Here is a 19154-nt window from a genome sequence, read left to right as displayed (position 1 = left end):
TGGCACAGAACAGGAGCTACACAGTGGTTCATGAAGAAGTGAAAGACCTGGTGGGAAATCAAAGCACAGCAGACAAGGGCTACCATGGGAAATACAGGAAAAACCATGGTAAAAACAGAAAAAAAAAAAAAACAGGAGTCATGAATGCAAGGAGGAGGTGGAGGGCAGGGCCCAGCCCCTCTGTGCCTCAGCCTGTCTGAGCACAGCTAATGGCAAAAGCACACTTGGAGTGAGCTCAGAGCCACGAGCTGCCCTGACAAACACGTGGAGGATGCTGTGAGTCCTGCTGGAGCAGCAGCAGCTCCTGAGCTGTGGGAGTCACAGCTGGGGAACATCCTCATCCCCTCCTGCCTTCCCTGCAAAGCTATTGACAGGCTGCAGGCTCTGCTGAGGCACTTTGATGCATGTTCAAGAATTAAACAGAATTACTCTCGAGCTGATAGGGAACAAAAAGCAGCTCCTTACAAGGCAACCAAGATCTTGGAAGATTTGGGCTTGGGAAGAGCCCCAGACACTGGGCACGTCCCTGCCCTTCTGGAGAGAGCAGAGTGCAGAGGGGGAGCAGCTCTTCCTGCTTGACATGAGCTGTGTGAGGCACAGCCACAGAGCTGGCATCTCACAGGGAAGGGCACACAGCCCTTCCTTCTGCAGGCACTTCCAAGCAGGTTAAGGACTTCACTAGCTAAGTGTGGACTCCTCACATCCCTCACTCCGTGAGTGCAGGCTCTGAGCTCTCCCCACACCGAGATGTTTCCTGTGCCCCACGTTCTGCACGCTGCCCCAGTCAGAAGGGACAGAGCTGTTTGTCTCCAGGTGTCCACATCGCCCCTGCCGACCCCAGGCAGATTTATGGCAGCAGCTGGCAGCCACAGGAGTTCCCCTCGGTGCTTCAGATGCTCCTGCTGACCTTTGGGAGGCTCCACACAAAGCTCAGAGTGGCTCCTGCTTCCATGAATTGCCTGATTTCCTCAATGAGAGCCGTAATTATGTTTTAATGATTTAATAGTATTCTCCACTTCTATATTTTAAAGTCTATATTTAGTGTTTGTTAAGGTCAAGGCTCATTATCTCTGCACTATTATTACATTGTGGTGTAGGAATGTGCAGCCATTTATAGATTTTTGAGATCTGTAGTATGACAATTGGCACCACTCTCCTGGGGCTCCCCAAAATTCCTGGGGCTCTGGGCTCCAAGCAGACCTGCACTTACCTGCTCCCTGGCACAGGAGCATCCATCCTTGGGCAGTGGAGTATCCCTGGCACAGGAATATCCATCCCTGGGCACTGGAACATCCCTGGAGACAGGAACATCCATCCCTGGGGACAGGAATATCCATCCCTGGGATGCTCTGAGCTCCTCCTGGCCAAGGAGCACCTGGACAAGGGAGAACCTGAAACATTCTTTTCTCAATTTTATAGAGAGAGGCAAAAAACATCTGATTTTTTAATCTGCTCCATTCAAATGGAAACCTCTGAAAAGGAACAGATCTCAGGGACAGGATCCAGTGCAGACCTGGAGCTGCTCTGGGCACCCACCCTCTCAGGGTACAGTAAAATTCTGTATAATAACCCAAACTTGGGTTCTTTTGGACCTAAGATGACATTAGGATAAAGAATTATTCATTAGAGAAGGAGTGTCCTACCCATTACTGCACAAACCCAGCTGTAATTAAGCATCTGAACGGGTGTTTATAAACAGATGTTCTCATCGAAATGTCTTCGAAATAAACAGCTTTGTTATTCCAGTTCCCCCAAACTGCAGAAGGAGGCACAGCTTTCCTCCAGCCTGGTGTTCTCCCACATACCCTAATATCTGAGTGCCCCACATTGCAGGGGTAACAGGGGTCCCCAAAGGCAAGACAGCTTCTGCAGCAGAACATTCCCAGAGCAATAATGGAAATTTCCCAGGTTCAGTCCCAGCAGCACTTTAGGATTTTTTTTTGAGAGACAGCATTGCTTTTATTGAGCAGCAGGAGCTCTGAACAGCCCTGCACTGGTGACACAGGTTTCAGTCTCTGTGAACACTCTGACTTCTGCTATTCTTGCATGGGAAGACGCGTTTCCTGAGAGCTGTAAATCCATTGCATCATTCAAAATGCACCACAAGACAGTTTTGAGGGTTGCCTTAAACACATCTTTCAAATATGGGGAAGAGCTACAATTTTTGGAGCCATTTTTCATAACTTGTGGGGGAAAAATAATGTTAATGTAACATTGTGTGCATGTGTTTTGCATTTTAAAAGTAAAACAACAGCTTCTAAAAGTCAATGTGGCCTGAAAAAATATTATAACTTAAAAAAAAAAAAAAGGGTAGATAATTGTGCTGTAAAATCTCTTCATCTTGCCCAACCCTCTGCCAAGGCAGGGTCACCTGGAGGTGACCCAGGAATGTGTCCAGGTGGATTTGGGATGTCTCCAGAGAGGGAAACTCCGTGCCCTGCCTGGGCAGCTGTTCCTGCCTCCCTCCATGGGAGGAAGGTCTTTGTGTTGAGGTGGAACTCTTTGTGTTTGAGTTTGTTCTCCTTGTCTGTCACTGGCACCATCCTCTGCCAGCCTTGGAGATGCTGTGTGGATTGATGGGATCCCCTCTGAGTTTTCCCCAGACTAACCCAGCCCAGCCCCACAGTCCCTCCTCATCAGAAAGATGCTCCAGACCCCTCAACATCTTCATAGCCTCTGCTGGACCCTCTCTGGTAGCTCCTTGTCTTGCCCACAGAGCAGAGCGTGGAGCTGGACACGGGATGGAGATGGACATGGGATGGAGCTGGACACGGGATGGAGCTGGATATGGGATAGAGCTGGATATGGGATGGAGCTGGACATGGGATGGAGCTGGACATGGGATGGAGCTGGATATGGGATGGAGCTGGACACGGGATGGAGCTGGACACGGGATGGGGCTGGACATGGGATGGAGCTGAACATGGGATAGAGCTGGATATGGGATGGAGCTGGACATGGGATGGAGACGGACATGGGATGGGGCTGGACAGAGGATGGAGCTGGACAGAGGATGGAGCTGGACATGGGATAGAGCTGGATATGGGATGGAGCTGGACATGGGATGGAGCTGGACACGGGCTGGAGCTGGAGTTGGACACCGGATGGGGCTGGATATGGGATGGAGTTGGACACGGGATGGAGCTGGATATGGGATGGAGCTGGACACGGGATGGAGCTGGATATGGGATAGAGCTGGATATGGGATGGAGCTGGATATGGGATGGAGCTGGACAGGGACTGCAGCTGTGTCTTGCCAGGGCCGAGTGGGAGCATCTCTCTGCTCATCCCTGCTCGGCTCTGCTCAGCTCTGCCCTGCCCGTTCTGTTCTGTCCATTCTGCCCTGTCCACTCTGCCCGGCTCTGTCCGTTCTGCCCATCCCGCTCTGCCCAGCTCTGCCCGTTCTGCCCTGTCCATCCCACTCTGTCCGTGCTGTCCATCCCGCTCTGCCCAGCTCTGCCCGGTTCTGCCCGTTCTGCCCTGTCCATCCCGCTCTGCTCTGTCCGCTCTGCCCAGCCCATCCCGTTCTGCCCTGCCATCCCGCTGAGCCCCGGCCCGGCTGCACTTTCCCGTCTCGGCCAACAGGTCGCACCGTTCCCCCTCGGCTGGGGCTGCCCCCGGAGCCGGGCGCGGCGGGGCCGGAGCCGGGCTGGGCACGGCACAGCCGAGCCGGGCCGGGCCGGGCCGGGCTGGGCGCGGAGCCGCTCCGGCCGCGATCCCCCGGCCGAGCCGCTGTCTCCACTCCCTCTCCACGTCGGGGAGGCGGAGGCAGGGAGGGAGAGAGGGAGGGGAAGGGGAGGAGGCGGCCGCCGCCGCCGTCCTCCATTTTGTGGCGGGGGCAGAACCGCCGAGCGCGGCGCTGCCCGGCGCAGGGACGGGGCGGGGAGCGCGGGGAGGGGGGGGCGAGCTCCGCGGTGGCAATTAGCGCTAATTAACGGAGGGGGCGCCGCGGGGACGGGGCAGGGTGCGGGGCCCGCGGAGGAGCCGGAGCGGCGGGGGGAGCGCTCTCTGAGGGGCGGCTGTTCACCCCTCAGCCGCCATGGCCCTGGGCGGCTGAAACCCCAGCGCGCTCCCCCGGACGAGGTAAGGACGGCGGGGCTCGGGGGGCTGCGCTTCCCTCTAGGACCTTGCCAGGGGGGTGGTGGCTGTCTGGCTGTCCTTACAGGCATTCCCGGGGCGGGGGGACCGAGGCGAGCCGCCCCCGAGGAGCGGCGGGGCCGTCCCGGCGGGGCGCGGGGACCCCCGGGCGGGCCCCCCGTGCGAGTCCCGGGGGAGCGGGCGGGGAGCGCGGGGAGCCCCGCGCGGGGCCGGCTCTGCCCCGGTGGGTGTGCCAGGAGACGGCTCAACAGGTCCCGACACATTTCTCTGAAAACTGTACTTCGCCAAGGCGATTTTATTGCGATCCGGCGGTTTTGAGCGTTCGCAGCGTTTTCCGCCCTTGGGCAGGCTCTCGCAGCTGATTTTTGACACGTTTCCTACGCTGCACGATTCGCTGCCTTGGTTATTTTTTTTTGGGCGTTGGGGGAATTGTCAGATGAAAGTGCCATTTACCTCTCCGACATGCTCCGCTTCCCTCCCGGCTCCCCTCCACGCTCCGAAGGAAGAAGGCAGCGCTGGAGGTATTTTCTGTAATTTCTCTGTTTTTTCCGGTCGCTGTCGGGTGTCCACCTTAAGCAGCGCGGCGGGTCGGGGCCGCCCCGCTCCCGGTGCGGGTCGGTTCTGCCGGGCTCGGTTCGGTTCTGCCGGGACAGACCGTGCCGTGCCGAGCCGTGCCGGGTCACCGGGGGCTCAGAGCCGCCCCTCGGCTCCAGCACCCCCGGGCCACCTTAAGGCTTTTCCACGTGTGGCCTTTCTGTCGGTCGCAGTTAACTTTGCACACAGAAATAGCGGCGGGGCTGTGCCCGTGCCCTGTGTCCGTGCCCTGTGCCCCTCTCCGGTGCTCTGCGGCCCCAGGGAAGGCCGGACGCCGTGTCGGAAGTTTGCCGAAGAATTTACAGTGTTTCTCCAAATATTTATGCTCTCCGCTGGGGAAAAAAAAAAAAAAATAACAACGCGGCATGTAGCAAATGCAAACATCTCAAAGTTACGAGGTTTGTTTTCAGTGTCGGGTGCGTTTTTGGAGAGTAGCCGTGAGCGGGCAGAGCGCTGGGAGAGGATAAAAATGCTGCTGTATTTTTAGCTAGGTTTTATTTGTAAGTTTGAGATGTTTGAAGAATTGTGCGGGGTTTGCTGCGGGAGGAGTGGGCTGTGTTTTAAGGCTGAGCCCGTGGCAAACGCTGTGTTTGTGGTCGAGCCCTGGGGAGTGCCAAACCTCGGACCTGCTCTGCGAGGGGAGAGCTGCCTGGGAAACGGGGAAATTTCATTTTACCCTGCTCAGGGTGCAGTGAAATAGCAGGGAAATTCACCTGGCGAAACTCACAACCCTTCCACAATTCTCGCAGTTCCCAGAGCGGGGATGGTGACAAAGCTGGAGCGATGTCACGTGCTGGAGCTGCGTTCCGAGCTGTGTACAGGCTGCCTTTCCCCTTCCTCCAGCTTCAGCAGAGCTTTAACACATGTAGTTCCTCCTCACTAGACAGAAAACAAAACCTAGAACCGCTGAAAACAAGCGCAGTGTGTTTGGGAGACGTGGCACGTGTCAGCCCCAGCGCGGCGTGCCGTGCCTTCGCTCTCAGAGCAGCTCAGCCGGGCACAGGGTTCACACTTGTCATCTTAAAGCTGTTATTAATGTGTCCTTGCTGTGCTGACTTTGCTTCTCATCTTTTCGTAGTTAATGGTAAAGTAATGGATTCCAAAGAATTGCTTAACCCGTTGGATCAGGACAAAACCAGGAAAAATGCACTCATCAGTACCAAAGGAGGGATCGTGATGGACTTCCATCCACCCTTCAGGGGTGGAGCTACCGTGCAAGCCCCTGTGTCTACATCTCCTCTCCCTGCATCCTCTCAGTCGGAACCCAGTCAGCAACCTGCTTTGGCCGACTTTCCGAAAGGATTAGGAAACAATGTGCCTCAGCCAGACCTTTCCAAGGCAGTGTCGCTCTCGATGGGACTGTACATGGGCGAGACAGACGCCAAAGTGATGGGAAACGACCTCGGGTTTTCGCACCAGGGCCAAATCGGCGTCCCCTCCGGAGAAACGGACTTCAGGCTCCTGGAGGAAAGCATTGCGAGCTTGAACAAGTCCTCGAGCCTGGCCGAGGACGCGAAGGGAACCGCGTCTTCGGAGGCGCCGCTGGAGCCCGACTTCGCGGGCATGGCCGGGCGCGGCGTCCCCGCCGAGCCGGGAGCCGCGCTCCAGAGCCAGGTGGGCTCCAACGGGGGCAACTTGAAGTTGTTCTCTGAAGACCAAAGCACCCTGGACATCCTCCAGGATCTGGAATTGCCGCCGGTGTCGCCGGGCAAGGAGCCCAACGGGAGCCCGTGGCGGCTGGACCCGTTGCTGGATGACGGTGGCTTGCTGTCGCCCATCTCCGCCGACGACGCCTTTCTGCTGGAGGGAAGTCTCGCCGAAGACTGCAAGCCTCCTCTTTTATCTGACACTAAACCTAAAATTAATGACCGTGGTGACCTTCTACCCAGTTCCAAAATGCCAATGCCTCAAGTGAAAACGGAGAAGGAAGACTACATTGAACTGCATACTCCCGGCAGCATCAAGCAGGAGAACACGAGCCCGCTTTACTGCCAGGCCAACTTCGGGTCGAACCTGCTGGGTACGAAAGTCTCGGCCATCTCCATCCACGGAGTCAGCACCTCTGGGGGACAGATGTACCACTATGATTTAAATACTGCCTCGCTCTCTCAGCAGCAGGATCAGAAACCAATTTTTAATATCATTCCATCCCTTCCTGCCGGGTCAGAAAATTGGAATAGGTGCCAGGGATCGGGGGACGAGGCATTGGCTCCGCTGGGAACACTCAACCTCTCTGGCAGACCTGCTTTCTCTAATGGCTATTCAAGGTAATTAGTTTTTGTTGCTCTTTATTAAAACGCTACAAGTGTGTTTAGCACGACTCCATGCATGCTGGTTTGTTGCTTGGGTTTTTTTGCTTTTTTTTTTTCCACTTTTCCATTTGGAATGTGCGGCTGATCAGACATTGTTCCCTGTAAACATGGGGAATGTTTATCCCACAGTACAAGAGCAGCTTTAAGCAACTACTCAATTATTGGCATTAAAGGGAAGAAAAGTGGAGGGGAGCTGGCATGCTCTAAAAAGTAAATAAATAAAAATAAAACTTCCAGGACACAGTTTATAGGGAAAATCAAGTATGTGGTAGCAGGACCCATACAGAGGCAGTATGGGAGGAAGTATTTAAGTGTATACAAAAACTCCTTCGTTCCCAGGGGTTAGAGGATCAATCACTGTGGGCTTTTTTTCCTTCCTAGCACTACTTAAATGTTATGCACAAAAATAACTTGGTTGCTGGGTAAATTTCTAGAATTGCATTGAAGCTGAACTCGAGTTTTCGCCGTGCTCGGTATCGCATTTACCTTACATGGACAAGAAGATTCCGAGTGGGAAACGCTCAGCAGCTTGTTCAATAACTGCCTTGAAAGAGATAAGAATATTTGCACTTGGACTTCAACATACCTGGAATTTAACTCTGAGAGCAGCAGGAGCGGGGTGTGGGAGCTGGTTCCTCCCTGGGTTGTTTCCTGGAGTAATGCAGGGGTGCAGCTGCTGCAGGGGGGGCTCCTGGAGGGGCAACGTGGCTGGGCCACCTCTGGGCCACCTCTGGGCCACCTCTGGGCCACCTCTGGGCCACCAGAGCAGTTGTGATTCCAGGGAACACCCAGCTGTGTCTGTCTCACTGCTCTGTGTTTACCAACTCCTCGCTCGAGCAGCGTGTGGCTCCACGGAGGATTTTGTGCAGTCGGGTAGAAAATGGCTTTGCCATTTGTGCCTCTGCAGAACCCTGATATTTGTAGGCTGCTGATGAAGGATCTGGTTTGACATTCTGGGTTTTATTGCTCTGCTGACAATTGGATCCCCAGGGTGTTCCTGGGGCTCTCCCTGCACAATGTTTGCTCCATTTTCCCATGGCTGGAATGGAGTGTGTAAGAATTTCCTTGTTTCAGGAAGACAACTTTTAGCTTGCTTTCCTTCTCAATTGCTTTCACAGATTTTAATTTCTGCTGTAAATATTTTATTTTTCTTTGAAGTGCTTGAAGCAATTTGTAATGTAAGAGATCCAGAAGAGAAAATCAGAATCTGTGGCTAGATTCCACCTTGATACGTGAATATTGAGCGTGTCTCACCGTTGATTTCGACAGAGCACCCGTGCTGGGTGCTGACCTTTTGCACAATCACTCCAATTCCGAGCTGGGTTCACTTTGTTTCGTGGGGATTTTTTGGGGAGTTTATTTCCTCTGCTCTCACTGTATCTTCAGTGATAATCATAAACTGTGTGTCAGAGCAAGAAGTGTTTCAGGGGAGGAGGATTTCAGGGACAGTGTAAATGTGCTGAGATGGTGGAAATGCCACTTTTGAGGGTCATTCTGGTGGTGGAAATGCCACTTTTGAGGGTCATTCTGGTGGTGGAAATGCCACTTTTGAGGGTCATTCTGGTGGTGGAAATGGCACTTTTGAGGATCGTTCTGGTGGTGGAAATGCCACTTTTGAGGATCACTGTGGGGAGGTGTGTGGTGGCACAGCTGTGTGCCCAGCTCTGGGGAGCTCAGGCAGGGCTGTTGTGTCCTGAGTGTGATCCTGGAGGGGTGGGAGCTCCTCTGGGCTGTCAGCCTGGCACAGAGATCCCGCAGAGATGTCCTGGAGCAGTTTGGGGCAGGGCTGGCAGTGCCCAGGACAGGCAGGGAGGCTCCCAGAGCATCCCAGCCCCAGCTGCCTCCTCCAGTGCCCGGGGTTATCCACGCCAGGGCTCCAGCATTGACGTTCTTGCTTCCTGCAAGGTCATCTTGTATTTTATTGCTTCCTTTTTGCTGTAAGATAATGGATTTTTTTTTTTCTTTATGGAATGTGTGAAGAATTTCGAGGTGGCTCCTAGTTGAGCTTTGCATAAAAATGCATTATTCACAGCTTTGTGGAAGCTGTTCTTACTTCCTGAGGATTTTTGTGCACTTCAGCTACAAAGTCCAGTTCTAAAAATGGCATTGTTTGGGTTTGCTTTATTATTTCTGTTCTATAACATTCAGGCAATTCCATCATCCTTTTACAGTGTTTGAGGTATTAATGAGCCCTGGGCTTGAAGCAGGAATTTTCTTTCTTCTTGAACCTTGCCAGAAATATTTGGTCTAAACTGGGTTAGTTTAAGGTGATGTATTGTGGATTTGTTTGTTTTTCTTGTAGAAGACTTAACAAAATTGGCATTTGTTTTAGAAACAAAGGAAGGACTCTCTTGCCAGGTTCCCGTGGTCTGGTTTTTTTAAGGTACTAAATGTGAGAGGTGGAGGCTGGGATTTTGAGAAGCTTCAGGTTCCAGGAGGAAATACTTTTTGGTGTTTGTAAAATTATTTGTCTACTAATAACATACTAATTGTAGGCTGAACTCAGGGGGAAGAAGAGCTGCAGTTCAGCCCTGGTGCTCAGGTTGTGTTTAATGGGGAGCCTGGAATGTCCCTCTCTCCCCACCCAGGCTGGAATTGATGTCCTGCCATTTCTGGGTGGTTGGGCTCCTCCAGGTAGCCCAGCGTGCTGGCTTTAATGAGACAAGTGATGATCAGCCCAGGAACAGCAATCAATGCAGGGAACTGCAGGAGGGACCCAGGAGCTAACAAGCAGGATGCAAACTTCAGGAGTGTAATTGATGGGGGTGGATTGGCAATAATCAATAAGCTGTTGGTGCTCCTCAGGCTCAGATCTGAGCAGGGGGAGGCTCTGCTGTGGCTGGGATTGCTCTGGGATCACTGAGCAGTGCAGGGAATGGAAAAGGTGGGCAGAATAAAGGGAGGAAAACAGGCTAGCAGACAGTTTACCTTAGATTGTCCTTAGAGGCAGTGAGAAGCAGCTGGAAGAGCAGCAAGCTGTGCTTCACTGAGGAGCTGGAGCTTTGCTGTGTCCGTCTCCAATGGGATGTTCTGTGATTTATTGCACAAACTCAGGGAAAACTGCTCCATTTCAAGGAAATGGTTTTAGCAACACACACTCCTGGGGCTCTTGCATGGTATATACATTAAATCTTCGCTCAGCTCCTACTGCTCTGACTTCCTGGAGATGTGGCTTGTTGTGGGGGGAGCGAAGGATGCTGAGAAGCAGCCCAGCAATGCAGGGTTTGCTCCTGCAGCCAGAATTCACAGAAACTGGGCCCCACTGGCACTGTTATGGCTTCTCTTATTACAGTTGAAATCGTTCCTAGTACTTAAGCTTGTGGGGGATAAGGATCATTAAGGAGTTTAAGAAAGGCAAGAGCTTGGGAGAAGCCATTAGAGAGGAGCAGAGTCTGGAAGGAGGAAAAGTTTTGTCGGTCGGTCACAGCCCAAAGCCTTGCTTCCAACAGTTCCCCTGTGCCTTCACTCTTTAACTGGGATCCTCCTTGGGCTCAGGTGCTGTGTGGGAAGGAAGGGAAGGAAGGGATTGTTTGCCAGCAGTGCTAAAGGTCAGCTGTCCGTTTGTCTTGCCGCTTTGTTTCCCTCGGCCGCTGGCCAAGGCCGGTGGCTTGGCAGGGCTGGAGCAGCTCTGAGCCTGCCTGACTCAGCACAGGGGGGTGGAGGGGACATCTCAGCCTCCTCATCCTCCTGCAGTGACACAAAACCCAGCTGGGCTCCTCATCTCCTGCAGTGACAGAAACCCAGCAGTGATGTTCGGCTCAGCAGGCTGGGGTGTGATTTGTCACCTTAGTGCAGTGCTGTACTTGGGGTTTGACTGGGAGTACATGGCAGAAGAGCCCAGCTGTTGGATCAGGAATGTCCTGCAGGATGTGCTCTGAGGTGCTGTGGGAAGGGAACTGGGTAAAGGAGGGGTCATGGAGGGTGGGATCCACTTTTCCCAGTTTGGGCTGATCCTTCCGTCGAGCTCACAGCCAAGGAGGTTGTTGTAAATCCAGTCCAAGTGGTTAACTTCTGCAAATTTATATCTCCCTACAATGGTCTCTATTTTAAACTTAATTCTGGCTTATAAAGCAACCTTATTTTTATTGTCCATACCATTTAAAATAAATAATCTCCATGGCTGAACCTTTTGTATTCTCCTGCTGCCAGTGTAAGCAGAGCTGTGGTTGAATGAGTGCTGCTCACGAATCTTCTCAGAAATGTGAAATACAGGTATTATCCAGCATTGTATCACTCCTACAGTGTGTATTTACCAGGCTAAAGATTACTTTTACAGTGAGAGCAATTCATCTTGAGGGAAGCAAATTTCCCTTCTTCCTTGGATTATTGCTGCTCATTCTGGAGATGAACAAGTGGTGCATATTCTGTGTGTTTGTAACTGCAAGCTGGAATTATTTCTGTATTTTAAAAGGTTCCCAAGTCCTCCTTGGATTAGCATTTGTTTTTGGGATAGTGAAGCTCCCCCAAGGTGCTACTGTAGTGTCACATATGCATTCTGTCAATGGTTCCCATGGAAAACAACATCCCAATAAAATCATGTTTGCAGCCCAAGGTAGGGGCAACGGGAGAAGCTTGTGGTTACAATTACCTTGGTTTTGTGCTGTTGAAATAACTGAGTGTCACCTCTGTGTAGAGAAATGAAGCTGGGATTGCCTTTGTGAGGGATGAGCTGGGAGCTCAGCAGCACAGAACAAATGTGTGTGGTGTTTTCTGGGCAGAACACCTGGGTGTGCTCAGTGCTGTGCCCCAGACCCAGGCAGTCTGGGTTAAGCTCTCTGGTTTCCCAGCCTTTGTCTCCCAGAGTCTCAAGTACACACAGATTTTAATCTTATTTACTGAAGAATTAATGTGTGGCACTGTTGCATGTCCAGATGATTGTTCTCATCCCAGGGATTTTCTGGCTGACTCACTGTAGTGTGAGATCCATTGATAACCATTTGTAGCAGCCAGTGTAGTGTGAGATCCATTGATGCCCTTTTATTCGCCAGCCTTTGCTGGGATAGGCAAGGAGAGCAGGAGTTAATCCTGTTCTCAGTGCTGGCTGCTGGAAATACTGGTCAGATGCTGTCAGTGCATGGCCTCGTCCCCCTGGGACAGGAGTGAACCAGTACAGCTGGAGCAGATGACACACGCAAAAAAAGAATAATTTCATCTCATTGTCTTGGCTCTGACTCCAGAGCAGCTCTTCTGGGCTATGTGTGGGAAAAAAAACAAAACACAGAATGGAGGGTTTGTGTCAGGGTGTGACCAGCTGTGGCTGTGGCAGGCTGGTGACCTGCAGGGGATGTCAGCACAGGGTCACCTGCCCACAGGGTCACCTGCCCACAGGGTCACCTGCACACAGTGTCACCTGCCCAGGGTGAGCTCCACCCTGGGTCCCCCACTCAGGGGACAGCTGGGGGCTCTGTGCAGCTCTTGCTGCTGTGGGCAGAGCAGCAGGGCTGGCTGGTCCCCATGTGTCCCCTCTGGGGTGTGACTGTCCCCACAAGTGCAGGATGGCTGGCAGCACAGTCCAGCACGATTCCTGGGTCTCTGCTGGGGTTTTCCTCCTCATCTCCCCTCCCTGCAGGGAGGGTGTTGTGCCTGTGCTCCCAGAGCTGCCCTGACTCTGAGCCTGTGCTGGGATGTTCCTGCTGGGCTCCATCCCTGCATGGAGCAGTGTGTCCCTGTGCTGTATGAACAGAGCTATCAAACACCCCGACAGAGGATTTCCCTCCCTCCCTGCCCCTCTGGCTGTGTCACCTCCGTGTCCCAGAGCAGTCTGGCAGGAGCACTCAGGATCTGTAAAGCCTGGAGCTGGGCTTTGGAGCAGGGCTGGAGATGAGCTCAGGTTTTCTCTCTGCTGGGCTGGGAGAGGCGAGTGAGGCTCCAGGACACGCTGTTACTTACCAGGATGTCATGTAGAGTTCTAAACCCTGCTGCCTTAAATCAATAATCACCACAATTGTGTGCATGTCTGGAGGAAACTGTGCTCTTCAGAAGTCATCTTGACGTGGGGTGTGGGGAATATTTCTGTACCAGCCCTTCTAATCCAGCCAGTGCCACCAGTAAACCCCCAGATTCCAACTCTACCTGTGGAACTCCTAAATCTTCCTAAAAAATTACAGTCCCAATGTATTTTGGAAATTAATATCCCACAGGCTGCTGATACTTTGCTGTGGGGATGTGACACCATACACAACTTCTCCTTTTTGATCAAATATCTCAGGTTTTGTGAGATTGCTAAGGCAAAAGTACTGCTGGAGAAGGAGTTCTAAAATAATGATCTTGTCTTTCTTGAATTCACTTCACTGCTACTGTAATTTAGTAAAGAAAACTAGTTTCATATTGGATTTTACAGTATTACATTCTTCATACTATTTGTAATATGTTTGTACAGTTACTGTGTGTCAGAAAGCAGCTGGAGATCATCAAATTTCTGCACCACGGTCACACAAGATTTAATGGGAAACTTGTGAGCAGCAGGGCGCCATTTACTCTTGTGTTGCTTTATTCAGATACTTCTTATTTCTCCTTGCTTTTATTTGTGTAGCTGAGTTTAAAGTTAGGAACTGTTGCTCAGGACAGGACTCTACAAAGAAATGAGGGCACAAATGAGTTGTTTGCCTCAGAATAGTACTTGGGAAGCTCAGAAATGTGCTGTGGAGTCAAGGAGGAGCAGATCATGACGTATCAGTGAGGTCTGTCACCTATTCAAGAGGCAAATAATGGAAGTGATTTCATAGCTCCTGCCTTGGTTTCCTTTTTTCCAAGAAAGAAGGAGAAGATCCCATTCTCTTCTGCAGTCTTTTCTTAGAACCTTTGAGGCAGGGGTGACGTGGAGAGGTTTGCACGTTCCTGTCCCTGTGTTTGAATCCTGTTCCTGCTGGCATTTCTCAGGGATGAGGGCTGGCAGGGGATGCCCCCTTTGTCACTGAGGGCAGTGTCCTGGCTGTGTCCCACTGCTGAGGGCTGTGACAGCAGCACAACTGGGGTTAGAAATTCTGTGAAACTTCTAGAGAATGAGCTGTGGGACGTGACTCCTCCAGCCATGAGCCAGCTGTGTGATTTGGGCATGGCAGGGAGGGTGCCAGGTCTGTTCACTCCAGCTGGGCAGGGGAAGGTCCCTGCTGTCCCTGCTGTGATCCCTGGCCCTGCTTTGGTCCCTGGAGCCCTGCAGAGCCTGGCTGGTGTGTCCTTGCCTCCCCCTGCCCTCCCAGCCTGCTGTCACAGCATCACTGGCACCTCTGGGGCTCCCAGGGGTCTGCATTGCCAGGCTCCAGCAGTCTGGGATCTGGGATCTGGCAGGGCAGAGCAGCTGATGGGGATTGTTTGTGCTTGGAGAGCCTGCTCCAGGGTGTGGAGGGTGAAGGGATGGAGGGACAGGGCTGTGCTGCCAGGGCACTGCAGGGCCAGGAGGGCAGGAGCCTTTTGGGGTGGGCACAGAGAGCTGGCAGGAGCCTTTTGGGGAGAGCACAGGGAGCTGCAGGAGCCTTTTTGGGGTGCTGGATGGGCACAGAGAGCTGCAGGAGCCTTTTGGGGTGGGCACAGAGAGCTGCAGGAGTCTTTTGGGGTGCTGGATGGGCACAGGGAGCTGCAGGAGCCTTTTGGGGTGCTGGGGTGGGCACAGGGATCTGCAGGAGCCTTTTGGGGTGCTGGGGTGGGCACAGAGAGCTGCAGGGGCATTTTGGGGTGGGCACAGGAAGCTGCAGGAGCCTTTTGGGGTGCTGGGGGGAGCACTGGGAGCTGCAGGAGCCTTTTGGGGAGAGCACAGAGAGCTGCAGGAGCCTTTTGGGGTGCTGGATGGGCACAGAGAGCTGCAGGAGCCTTTTGGGGTGCTGGGGTGGGCAGGGGGAGCTGCAGGAGCCTTTTGGGGTGCTGGATGGGCACAGAGAGCTGCAGGAGCCTTTTGGGGTGCTGGGGAGAGCACAGAGAGCTGCAGGAGCCTTTTGGGGTGCTGGGGGAGCACAGAGAGCTGCAGGAGCCTTTTGGGGTGCTGGGGGAGCACAGGGAGCTGCAGGAGCCTTTTGGGGTGCTGGGGAGAGCACAGAGAGCTGCAGGAGCCTTTTGGGTGCTGGGGGAGCACAGAGAGCTGCAGGAGCCTTTTGGGGTGGGCACAGGGAGCTGCAGGAGCCTTTTGGGGTGCTGGGGTGGGCACAGGGAGCTGCAGGAGCCTTTTGGGGTGGGCACAGGGAGCTGCAGGAGCCTTTTGGGGTGCTGGGGTGGGCACAGAGAGCTGCAGGAGCCTTTTGGGGAGAGCACAGAGAGCTGCAGGAGCCTTTTGGGGTGCTGGGAGAGCACAGGGAGCTGCAGGAGCCTTTTGGGGTGCTGGATGGGCACAGAGAGCTGCAGGAGCCTCTCAAGGTATTTTAAACCAACACCTCTATGCTGATTGCTGTGTACCCATATTTTTTTTCCTCTTGCTTATTTTTTTTTCCCCCTGAGAGCTCCTGTTACTTCTCTGAAGCAATGACTTCCTAAAGCCCCAGCAGAGGATTTGCATCAATCAATCCATGCTGGAAACGTGCACGTTCTGCGTGCTCATGTGTGCGTTTGTTGTGCAAGAATGCAGCCCAGGCTTGTTAACTTCAAAACCAAAAGTGAAGAAAGAGGAGAACTGGCAGACTTGATGTGGATTTCAGTTTGCATCTTGATTTCAGTTTCCTACTCCCTGGCTGTTGTTTTCTCTCTTGCATCTTTTGCTGTGGGTTACTTTTGCTCCCGGGGCCTTTGATGGTTTGTTTTGCCTGTTGAATTTCTGTTAATCTTGTGTTCTGTATGAATTGCTCCCAAAGCAATTGTGCTGTCCCCATATGAGGGTGATGTAGGTATAATTAGACTTTTTTTTATAAAGGACTCTGCATCCTGGTTCTCGTAAAACATGGACTAGATTAGAACATAAGCCAATATGAGAAAAACAGTCATATCTGAAAACAGACTTTAAAAACAACTTTGAAAATTAGAAATCTTAAATGTTGTATGCAGAATAGTTTTTGGATGCTGCAGATGTATGGAATTTAATTTCACTTCACACCTTCATTTTACTGAGACAGGACATGTTTATTGAAATAATGGCATGTGGGGCTGAACTGCCTGGTGAGGATTGGCAGTGACCTTTGGGCTCCCCACACCTGGCTTTTATTAAAAAGCCTTTTCCAAAAGAAATGATTTTAGTTGGAAAAGCCCTCCTGGCCAAGCTGTGCCCAGTCCCTGCCTTGTCCCCAGCCCAGAGCACTGAGTGTCATGTCCAGGTTGGTTTTGGTACCTTGCTGGGATTTCCAGACATGAATTAAAATTGGTTTGTAGAGAACGATCTTCCATCCTTGCCTTTTGATTAATAAATGATGCAATCTCTTTTGGTGGCCAAGGAAGGCTTGTAATCCTTCTGGGGTTATTTGCTTTGCCCAAGCAGTCCTGCTAAGTCTGACAGCAAGCTGCAGGTTCAGTTTGTGCAGTTATTTGAAGCAGCCCCAAGTGCAGCCGTGGTCCTGGATGCCAGCTAGGCTCTCCCAGCTGGAGCAGCACTGCTGCTTTAATCCATATTTCAGCAAAGGCTTTTTCTCTGACCTACTTTGGGCCAACCCAGGCTTTGGAGAGGTCCCTTGGCTGCCCTGCTGTGGGCAGTTCTCTGCTCTGGGGTCCTGCTCTGCTTCCCTCCCTTTCATTTTCATGTGGCTTTATGAATTCTGCCCTTCCTGGACACGTGTTTCTGCTAAGCCCTGCACATCTGCCATTTTCTGAACTGGAAAGGAAGCTTCTCTGACACCTTCTTTTTTACCAAAACCCATCTAGCGAGTTCTGTGCTGCCTTGGTTTCCGTAGCTGGAGAAGACAAGTCTGTTCTCATGCAGTGCCAGGTGATTTGCAAGTCCTGTGCATGATTTGATAGAAAAATTAGTGCTGAAACTCCCTCGTCTAAAATGTAAGTGTTGTAAGAAGCTGATGTGCTCGGGAATTCTGTGTTAGGAGCCGCAGAGCATTCCTTTTTCAGCTCTTATTGAAGGGAGCAGTTAATATTAGGATGCCTGCACGACAACATCCTGACTCATCGAGATACTTGACAGCTACTTTCCAACCAGAGCAACTGGTTTGACAAATGAGCTTGGACTTATTTTATCACTTTAAAGATAAACCTTTAAAGGCTCTTTTAGCACGTTAAAGGTTGGGACATCTGATATTTTATTAAATAACAATCTGGAGGTTTCCAAGTCCATTTATTTTTGTGCCTGAGCTGGTTTGGTGTTGCAGATCAAAGCCTGGCATACCAGTGGGGAGGAGGAAGTGACTGGGTTTCTATTCCTGGCTGACCCCAGCCTCGGAACCGAGGAAGAGCTTTAAAGGAAATGCAGCATTCAGCTCTCTGAGTCTTTCCAAGTATTCAGAAGTGCTACCAGCCCTGGCTTCCTGCATGTGGTGTGTCGAGGCGTGGACATCTTCAACCTGTCCCAGTTTCAGAATGAAATGGGTGACAAGGGAAGCCCTGAACTTCATGGCAACAGCAAAACTCGCAATTCCAGATTTTACCTGGAGCATCCATCCTGTTTGTGCCTGGCAGGCAGCTCTGCAAGCCCAGCCAGGGTGGGAGGTGGCTGGGAAGGGATGACCAGAGCCTGGTGGTGCTGGGTCTGGGCAGGGAGAGCTCCATGGGCTGGGAGATCCCTGGGCCAGGGGCAAAGCCCAGCAACCTGGAGGGGCTGCCAGACCTCAGTGCAGGGACCAGGGCTGGGAGAGCCCTGAGAGCTGCTGTGAGCAGGGACCAGAGCCTGCCAGGGCTGGGAGAGCCCTCAGAGCTGCTGTGAGCAGGGACCAGAGCCTGCAGGGGTGGGAGCCCAGCCCTGGCCCTGGGCACAGGGCAGCTGTAAACCTGTAAGGTCACCCAGCATGTGGAGGCTCTTGCGAAAGAGCTGCCCTTGCTCCTGGAGAACATCCCCAGCAGTGTCCTGGGCTTCTCTGGGCTGGGGGAGCTGCAGTCCAGGTGTTCTGAACAGATTAGAATTGCTTTTTCTCTCCCCCAGCAGCATCCTGACTTTTCTGAGCTGAGGGAGCTGCAGTCCATGTTCCTTGAACACATTGGAATTGCTTTTTCTCTCCCCCAGCAGTGTCCTGGGTTTCTCTGGGCTGGGGGAGCTGCAGTCCAGGTGCCCTGAACACTTTGGAATTGCTTTTTCTCCTTCCTTGAAGACTTTTCCTTGCCAGGGGCCATTTCAGAGGGAAGAGCCCCCCAACCCTGCAGGCTGGCTGGAGCTGCAGGAGCAGTTCTATGGGCTGGAGGAGCAGTTCAGGGGCTGCAGGAGCAGTTCAGTGGGCTGCAGGAGCAGTTCAGGGGCTGCAGGAGCAGTTCAGGGGCTGCAGGAGCAGTTCAGGGGCTGCAGGAGCAGTTCAGGGGCTGCAGGAGCAGTTCAGGGGCTGCAGGAGCAGTTCAGGGGCTGGGGGAGCAGTTCAGGGGCTGCAGGAGCAGTTCAATGGGCTGCAGGAGCAGTTCAGGGGCTGCAGGAGCAGTTCAGGGGCTGGGGGAGCAGTTCAGGGGCTGCAGGAGCAGTTCAGGGGCTGCAGGAGCAGCTCTGTGGGCTGCAGGAGCATTTCAGTGGGCTGCAGGAGCAGTTCAGGGGCTGCAGGAACAGTTCAAGGGCTGCAGGAGCAGTTCAGGGGCTGCAGGAGCAGTTCAGGGGCTGCAGGAGCAGTTCAGGGGCTGCAGGAACAGTTCTCTGGGCTGGATTTGGGGCAGGTTTGGGAAGGGAACGTGCACAGAGGGGTCTGGGTTTAGCTGATCCTGAGCTATTTTGGGTGCTGAGTTCCAGCCTGGAGAGCTCTGTGAGCACAGAGCAGAGAGAGGAGCTGGGAAATGTAAAGCTGTGAGCCTCAGGAGGGTTCTGTTGCTGTACTTCCATTCCACTGGCTGCCAGGGCACTGCTGTGCCTGGCTTTGGCTCCAGTGCTCAGAACTGTCCCCAATAAACAGCCACAATGGCAAATCCAGGCTGGTGCTGGTGATGTCCTCCTGCTCAACACTTTTTCCTTCCCTCCCTTTTGATACTGGGATATTCACAGTGTGTATTCCCCCCACGCCGTGTGTAAATTCCACACTTCATTTAGTCTTTAAAATTTCAGATAAATCAAGGTGATTAGAGGAAACAGGCACTTCCAGATGCTGCCTGGGGAAATTCCTAAGGGCT

The 19154-nt window shown here is 52.7% G+C and overlaps 1 protein-coding gene across 2 annotated transcripts in view; it reads left to right on the top strand.

Annotated features, from left to right (window-relative positions):
• The first annotated feature begins 3986 nt into the window (after positions 1-3986).
• Positions 3987-19154, top strand: part of NR3C1 (nuclear receptor subfamily 3 group C member 1) — a 64171-nt gene continuing 49003 nt past the window's right edge. Inside the window, exons 1-2 of one of the 2 annotated variants that reach the window (XM_033073002.2) lie at positions 3987-4083; positions 5771-6959. In XM_033073002.2, coding sequence (XP_032928893.1) covers positions 5785-6959 — 1175 coding nt within the window. In that variant the 5' untranslated portion in view covers positions 3987-4083; positions 5771-5784. Of the gene's footprint in view, positions 4084-4309; positions 4620-5770; positions 6960-19154 lie in introns of those variants that run through there. The other variant, XM_033073001.2, reaches the window with a different exon arrangement.

This window comes from Catharus ustulatus, chromosome 15 (assembly GCF_009819885.2).
Source record: "Catharus ustulatus isolate bCatUst1 chromosome 15, bCatUst1.pri.v2, whole genome shotgun sequence".
Taxonomy (NCBI): Eukaryota; Metazoa; Chordata; class Aves; order Passeriformes; family Turdidae; genus Catharus; species Catharus ustulatus.
The sequence above is the reverse complement of the archived record's forward strand: the minus strand, read 5'-3'. Positions and strand labels throughout refer to the sequence as shown.